This window comes from Propithecus coquereli, unplaced genomic scaffold (assembly GCF_000956105.1).
Source record: "Propithecus coquereli isolate 6110/MARCELLA unplaced genomic scaffold, Pcoq_1.0 Scaffold113, whole genome shotgun sequence".
Taxonomy (NCBI): domain Eukaryota; kingdom Metazoa; phylum Chordata; class Mammalia; order Primates; family Indriidae; genus Propithecus; species Propithecus coquereli.
In genome coordinates this window covers 3,286,959-3,295,271 of record NW_012135303.1, presented here as the reverse complement: position 1 = coordinate 3,295,271, position 8,313 = coordinate 3,286,959, and the positions used below count along the sequence as shown (strand labels likewise).

The 8,313-nt window shown below is 38.1% G+C and overlaps 1 protein-coding gene across 3 annotated transcripts in view; it reads left to right on the top strand.

The window, feature by feature from the left end:
* Window positions 1–5,329: 5,329 nt before the first annotated feature.
* Window positions 5,330–8,313, top strand: part of CDK15 (cyclin-dependent kinase 15) — a 100,519-nt gene continuing 97,535 nt past the window's right edge. For all 3 annotated transcript variants that reach the window (XM_012655237.1, XM_012655243.1, XM_012655251.1), the window contains exons 1-3: window positions 5,330–5,539; window positions 6,257–6,406; window positions 6,623–6,717. In XM_012655237.1, the coding sequence (XP_012510691.1) occupies window positions 5,417–5,539; window positions 6,257–6,406; window positions 6,623–6,717 (368 nt within the window). In that variant the 5' untranslated portion in view covers window positions 5,330–5,416. The remainder of the gene's footprint in view (window positions 5,540–6,256; window positions 6,407–6,622; window positions 6,718–8,313) is intronic.

Here is an 8,313-nt window from a genome sequence, read left to right as displayed (position 1 = left end):
CACTGCACCCAGCTAATTTTTTCTATTTTTAGTAAAGACAAGGTCTCGCTCTTGCTCAGGCTATTTTTTTTCCTTTTTTAAATGCCATTGATTTGTTAACATTATTTGTCTTCTCTGGTTTGGCTATTTGATTCCTTGTGGTGTTATTTAACTTCTCTGTCCTCTGTATTTCTTGTAGTTTGGTTTTAGATCTAGAAGCTTGATTAGATTCACGTTTAATTTTTTTCTTTAGTCAAAAATACATCACAGGTGGTGGTGTGTATTTCCTGTTGCATCATGACAGGAGGCACATAAGTTAGTGAAGCTAAGATTGATCAGTGGGCTCAGATGGTGTCAGCCTGACCCCTTCATTGCAAAGTTCCTCAGCAATGCTTCACCTAATGATTTTAGTATCCATTGATGATTGTTTTGCTTACATCTATTATTGCGTTAGGGATCACATGATAGTAATTTTTTATTTCTATCCTTTCTTCTGCGTTTATTAGCTGGAATTCTATAAGGAAAACTTTCCCCTCATTAACTATTTGATAACCCTGGGAAAACAATTTATATAGAAAAGACAAAAAATACTTAATTTTTCTCCTTTATTTATCAATATTCAGAGTAATAAGTTTATACATTAGAAACATCCGTGACCATTTTTGTTTAGAATCACTATAAAGTTACAGCTTTACACATTTCATGCATTTCAATCCATTGTAGTCATTATTCTTTTAGATACTCAGATTGCCCATCTTAAGCCAATGGGAGTCCCTTTCAGGTTGGCTCCCACACCTTTTAACATGACTCCAGTTGGCTTAAGATGAGCCTGAGAAATCTTTCTTGATAACTCCCTTGCTTTCTGGCAAGAAAGATAACCCAGGCTCATCTTGCCCAGTTCATAGTCCAGACCTGGAATCTACCATTTCTCTGGGGATGTTTAGTTCTTTTTAGAGGAAAATGGAATTTAGAGACCACAAATTGAGCATTAGGGTTGCTCTTTGCTATTGAGTTGTCATTGTTTCTAGCTCTTTTTGGGTTGACAGATTTTTTTTTAAAGAAAAAAATCCAAAGTTTATATTTCCAAATCAAATTTAAGATCACCTAATTTTTGCTATATTTCTTTGGTATTTATGTCTATTTTCTCTTATGCTGAAAAATTTGGTTTCTAATAATGTTAGCATAATTACTTATTTGTTTTAGCCTAAGATACAGCTATAATAGTGATGGAGTTCAGGCCATGCTACCCCAAAACATGGCACCTTGGCATTTGAGAAAACAGCAGAAGCAGGGAAGTTATTCTCATCTTCCTCTAACCGCTTCTCCCTTGAAGCAAGTCACAAAGCCTAGCTGATCTTCCTCTATACAGGTCATAAGATCTTAACTTCAGAGATAATCTCCCTATATGCCGAGGAAAGAAAAGTCCTTGTCCTCAAAGATCCAGTGACACCAAGAAGAATCTGAACAAACAGGCCTTGCTAAGTTCCCCTTAGTTTATCATCATTAGATCAGATCCTTTTGTCCTTCAATCATATTTCTTCACAACTATCCACTTCATCAAACTTAGTAGAGAAATACACAGATTTCCCTATTTCTTGGGGTCTCCGTTTCTGAAGGCTCCAGTGTCACGCAAATTCGCATTAAATAAATTTGTATGCTTTTCTCTTATCTGTCTGTTGTTATATGGGTCTCATCGATCAACCTAGAGATGAGTGAGAAATCTTTTTTCCTCAACAAGGATTCAAAATAATAGTAATATTGCTATTATTGGTAAAATTACAGACTACACTTTATTTTCCCTCATTTCTTTGCCACAAAAGATAACACATTATATAATAAATATTGTTATGCATTTTGCTTTTTCTACTTAACAATATATTTTGGTGATCACTCCATGTCATTATATAGAGATCTCATTCCTTTTTTACAGCTGCATATTACTCCCTTCTGTGAATGTGTATGGATTATTTTCAATGTTTCTGACACAAATTTTACATTTTTTCACATTATTATCTGTTGAATGCTGTGATAATCTACATATTTTAGAAAGGTCATCATTCCTAATAATTTGGTTAAATTTGGTTAAAAGAGAATGCAAAGATTGGAGAAAAGTGCAAACTCTCAACTAAACATAATAGTTTAAATTTAAACCATTTCAGGCTAATGACATCATTAACATCATTAGTCTGAAATGATAAATAACCTATAATTGTATACTGCTAATTAAAAAATGGCTACCAGGCCGGGCGCGGTGGCTCACGCCTGTAATCCTAGCACTCTGGGAGGCCGAGGCGGGCGGATCGTTCTGAGCTCAGGAGTTCGAGACCAGCCTGAGCAAGAGCGAGACTCCGTCTCTACCAAAATATGGAAAGAAATTAATTAGACAGCTAAAAATATATGTAGAAAAAATTAGCCGGGCATGGTGGCACGTGCCTGTGGTCCCAGCTACTCGGGAGGCCGAGACAGTAGGATTGATTGAGCCCAGGAGTTTGAGGTTGCTGTGAGCTAGGCTGACTCCACGGCACTCGCCCCAGGCAAGAGAGTGAGACTCTGTCTCAAAAAAAATAAAATAAAATAAAAATAAAAATAAATAAATAAAAAATGGCTACCGTTTGTATTAACACAGACTCCCTGAAAACAGAGCCTGAAGCAAAACCTAGGAGCGAGGGTGTGTGTGCAGTTTGTGCAATCCCAGGGAAACAGAAGTGAGGAGAGGGGGAGAGCTAATAAATGGAGCATATTTCCGAGCTGGCCTCAGCTCCACAACAAACTTGGCTGGTTTCATAATGGTGGAAGTGCACTCCATGGGACTGCCTGCACTTCTGGATTATGTCACCTAGCCCTTGCAGGAAGTTCCTGGAGAGGTCAGAGCCTCTATTAGTCCATTTAGGCTGGTGAGCAAGCACAAGGGTCTCTCCTTGTCAGCTTCATGAGTGGGGACTCCTTGTGTTATGACAGCAGGAGGTGGCAGCAACGGTGGGCACACTTCAAGATGGCAGGAATGGCTGGGTGCGGTGGCTCACGCCTGTAATCCTAGCACTCTGGGAGGCCGAGGTGGGAGGATTGCTTGAGCTCGGGAGTTTGAGACCAGCCTGAGCAAGAGCGAGACCCTGTCTCTACTAAAAATAGAAAAATTAGCCAGGCATCCTGGCCTGTAGTCCCAGTTACCTGGGAGGCTGAGGCAGGAGGATCACTTGAGCCCAGGAATTTGAGGTTGCTGTGAGCTAGGCTGATACCACGGCATTCAGGGCAACGAAGTGAAACTTTGTCTCAAAAAAAAAAAAAAAAGATGGCAGGAATGAGTTCTTCCACAGGACAAGCTGCTGAAGTAGGTCCAGCCAAGCCTATCTGGAATGGTACATAAACTGGATCTGATGCAGAATTTGAAATGAAATCACCTAAGTCTTCTGTCCTTAGTTACAAACCTGTGATAACAAAAAGTATTGTTTCCGACACAGAGCAAGAAAACATCTTTAGAAGTCATCTGATACTTTTCCTTGACTTTAAACAAAATCATAACTTTTTTAATTTTTGAAAATTCAGGAGGATATTTCAAAATTTCACCTCAGTGGCCCATTCTAGTATTTATTTACTTATTTTTTATTTTTATTTTTTTAGAGAGACGGTCTCTCTGTCACCCAGGCTGGAGTGCAGTGGCAGGATCATAGCTCACTACAGCCTCAAACTCCTGACCTCCAGCAATCCTCCTGCCTCAGCCTAGCAAAGCGCTACGATTATAGGTGTGAGCCACCATGCCCAGCCCATTCTAGTATTTAACCATAGTGATTTACAACTTAAAAAATCAGACTATTTTATTTTAGTATACTTGTGATTTAGGTGAATAATCCCCTATGCTAATAAAAATATTGGTCATTTAAAAATTCTAAAACTTACGATAATTAGAGGGTGGTAAAGAAAAATCATCCTGAACTTGGTCTGGGATGTAACTTTTGAATGATGAAATTCACAATATCTTTTAGGAAGAAATTAGTGTTTCTGATAAAATATAATTAATATTATGACAAATTCAAATGGATGAAATAGTGTGAGAAACTAGCTTCTCATTCCCAGTTAATTGATTATCAGTCAAAAGTTATTAGTCTTTAAGCCAAAGCCAAATATTCTTTTTTTTTTAACTAAGTGTCTCTAATTTGAGTGAATCTATTTTCTTTTCTTTCTTTCTTTTTTTTTTTTTAAAGAGACGGGCTCTTGCCATGCTGCCCAGGCTGGCCTCAAATTCCTGGGCTCAAGTGATCCTCTCCTGCCTCTGCCTTCTGAGTAGCTTGGCACTACATGAATAAGCCACCACACCTAGCTTAAGGGAATCTTTGAATTGTTTTAAGTCTCTTCCCCTATGGCAATTTTGAAATAAAACTTATGCTCATAATTAAATTATCTGAAAGTTTTTTAAAAAACCATTGTGAGGTTCAGACATCAAATATCCGTAAGTATTGTTGTGATAATAGACATGATTCTTATTTTTTCCCTTAATGATAATGATTGTGTGTGTTTGTATCCGGCTTGTCTCACTCTATGATTAGTATATTATAGTAGCAATAATCTTGGGAGTCTGTCAGAGAAAAGCATTCTGTTTAAAGACTACAGACTGCAAACCAGTTTGAGCCAGGTTCCTTGACATGTCATGCTATTAATATAGTACTTTACGTACGGTAAATGTTAATTACATTTATGTAGAAGGAAGGAGGGGAGGAAGGAAGGAAAAGGTATTTCAAGTAAACTCCTCTCTCTGCACCATCTGCTAATATCATTTTATCTGTATAGTAAGAACAACATAGGTGCTCACTACATGATTTTTTAATGAACAAATGAGGACCCTTCGAGGACTATTAGACACACTATTGCTTGAAGGCAAAGAGACGGAGTAGGTATATACAAGCTTTCTTCCTGTGTTATGATTCTGTGGTTTCTTTGACTACTAAAAGTTGGCTAGGTAGCAAATTTCTTTTAAAATCTGAAAACCAAAATGCTTTCAGATTAAAGGGAGGGATAAAGTACTCCTCAACATGTCCCCTTTCGCAGCAAGGAAGCCTAATAAATATCAGTATCATTATGAATGATAGCATGTAAATATTACGTGGATAAGCAATGTAAATTCCTAAAGACTATGTATACCGACAGCACTGACTTGTAGCTAGAATAAGAACCTTAACTGTGCCAGATTTTATTCTATCCAATATTAGCTGCCTCGTTTTCAGCTGTGCACATATGAATGCAAGCAACCGCCTTTCTGATGGAGAATTTCTTGCACTGATAAGGAAAAACTGCTGAAGTCATGAGGCTGCTCCAGGAAGAGCCCTCGTGAGTCATATGAAAGCTTCACACTGCTGACCTCTGGCAAAAAGGGAGTGAACGAGGATAGGAGACGCAGAGGGGCAGAGGTTCAAGTGCAGGTTTTTCTCCTTGAACCTAGAAGATTATGGGTCAAGAGCTGTGTGCAAAGACTATACAGCCTGGATGCAGCTGTTATCCCCGTGCCGAGGGAGGCGAGGCACACAGCTGTCGGAGGAGTCAGCCTGAGACGATGGAGGCTGCATTCCAGGTATTTGTATCCCAGGAGGAGCATCTTTCTCTATTGATAAACCAAGGAGTTCAGACACTCCCTTTCTGTAGCGGGGTCTGAGTCTTCTGCGGTAGGTCTAAACCAATAAAAAGAAAATTCTATTAAAGTCACAGAGAATTTATGGCTATAGTTATCAAATTTAGGAATTTTCTTGTAAACCAAAAAAGAAAAAATAATTCTTGGCTTTGGGCTGCATGAAACTCACTCGACTTGAATTTGAGAAAGTAGTTCTTCTCTGGAAATCTCTGAGGTACTAAATTTCAGAGCTGAACCTTAAAAGGCAAGCCGCGGTACTGGTTGGTATGCTGTGGATTCAAAATTTCAATAATTAACTCATGATTATTAGCAATGCCGTACTCAAGAACTGTTCCCCTGAAGCAATAAATTAAGTGGACATGAAAAACAAGCCTGAGATAAACAGAAAAAAATTGGAAAACATCCATCCAAGAGATTTAGGTTAACCTGAGCATTAAAGACATATTTTTAGGTAAAGAAAGAATGTAGTATTTCAGCAGTTGATACTATTACGGTCTTTTTTAGGGATCTGACTTTCAAGAAAGGTGTCTTTTGGGGGTACAGGAAGATTAGAAAATATCTGAAGAATGAAAATCAGGCAAATGAAGAAAAAATGGTTTTGCCAGGCAGTGAACCTTGACTTTGCATAAATTTTATTTCTGCTGTTTCTTTTTTCTCTAGCTAACAGACCTAAAAGAAGGATCATATTCCATGACTTCATTTCACCCCCAGGGACTTCAGGCTGTCCGTGCCCGGAAGTTCAAGAGTAAAAGGCCACGGAGTAACAGCGATTCTTTTCAGGAAGAGGATCTGAGGCAGGGTTTTCAGTGGGTGAGTGAGCAGCTGATGTTGATCAAGAAGCATTTAGCGTGTGCTTGTCTAGGAGGCTGGCCCTTACTTCCAGGGCAATTACGGAGGGGGCCTTCCCAAGTACACTCTGGCAATGCTGTCTGATTTCCCTGGGGGAAAAAAGTTAACACTAAAAAATTTGCTCTTTCTCTCTTCCCCACCTCTCACCTGCCCCTTCCTCCCATTTTCCTTAAGCAGAGGAAGAACCTTCCTTTTGGGGCAGCCTCATCTTACTTGAACTTGGAGAAGCTGGGTGAAGGTTCTTATGCTACAGTTTACAAGGGGATTAGCAGGTGAGTGACTCATAGGTGGGAGAGACTTTAGAGATAAGGGTCCCATGCCCCCTTATTTTACATTATAAAGCCAGAGGAGACATCACAGAAGTTCACAGCATTCAGGACCTGTGCAAGACACCCTGGCCAGTAGGAAAAGAGAAGCGATGATTTAAATAGCCTCGAAAGAAAACAAACCTGCGTTGCCCTAATTAAAATCAGCGTACTAAAATGTTTATCAGCATTCCTCTCTTTTATTCAACTCAAAGAATTGAAACAAAATAGGCTTTCTTTACTACTGACCCAAGGAATAGTTACCACTTTTTAGGCAGGTGGGAAGCGCAGCTGGTAAGGTATCTCTAAACGGTTTTTTATATCCCTCCCTAAATCATGATGACAGAGGTTTGCAATGGCAACCTTGAGTTTGCTGCTTCATTCTTGCACCTTGCCTTCATAGAAGAAACTGAAGTTGGTTCCTGCAAAGTATAGTATATGCAAAAAATGATGAATCCTGGGTTTTCTGCATGTGCAAAATATACAGAATGTCTGGAGAATAAAAATACTACTTATCCAAAAGCCAAGTACCCATTTTGGTAAACAACAAATTTTGTTAAATATATATAAAAGATCCATAAATTTCACTCCTTTAGCTAAGGTGGGAAAGTTGGAAGGTCTTATTTCTTTAATTTATGTTACTTCAATGGAGAAAAATAATGGCTCAATAGTGGTTAAGTGTTAATTTTAAAAATGTAATATATATACAAGACTAAATATATATTATTTATCTTAGTATTTGCGTTATTTGTTATTTTTGCTTGTTAAAACAGAATTGTAAGGGAAATACAATTTTAAGTATATTGTATAGAAAGAATTCCCTTCTATAGATTGTCCTAGGAAACTGAGAAAATAAAAGATTTCCTTCAAGAAATACGGCCTACTACTAGGATGAAAAGTGCAGGAGAAATATTTGTCCATGTGCACAGAGATATAAGTATAGGTATATTCTTTGCAGCAAGTTGTATAATAAAAAATTAAAAACCTGATCATAAACATCCATTAATGGAGAACTGGGTAAATAATCATCATACCATGAAATAGTAGCAGCCATCAAAAGTATCAAGTGGATATACTTATATGAAAAGATCTCCAATATTTAAGAGACAAAAGCAAGTTACAGAGCAATAGGTACCCAATGATCCCATTTAGAAAGGAGGCACTCAGATATACTGTACATGTATAAATTTGTATGTACATAGAAGAGTCTGGGAAAATACACAAGAGATTAGTTACTTCTAGTGGCTGAAACAGGAGTAGGAAAAGGGAGGATCACTCTTAAACTTTTACTTTATTCCCTACCACGTAGGTATTACATTTAATGTAAAAAAAATAGATATCAATGATTCTCTAATTTAGAGTTTTGATATATTCTAAAGCTACAATAATTAAAATCATGTAGCACACATATAAGAAAAGACAGATCAAAGAAACATGATTTAAAAAAGTTTAGAACAGGCCGGGCATGGTGGCTCACGCCTATAATCCTAGCACTCTGGGAGGCCAAGGCGGGCAGATTGTTTGAGCTCAGGAGTTCGAGACCAGCCTGAGCAAGAGCGAGAC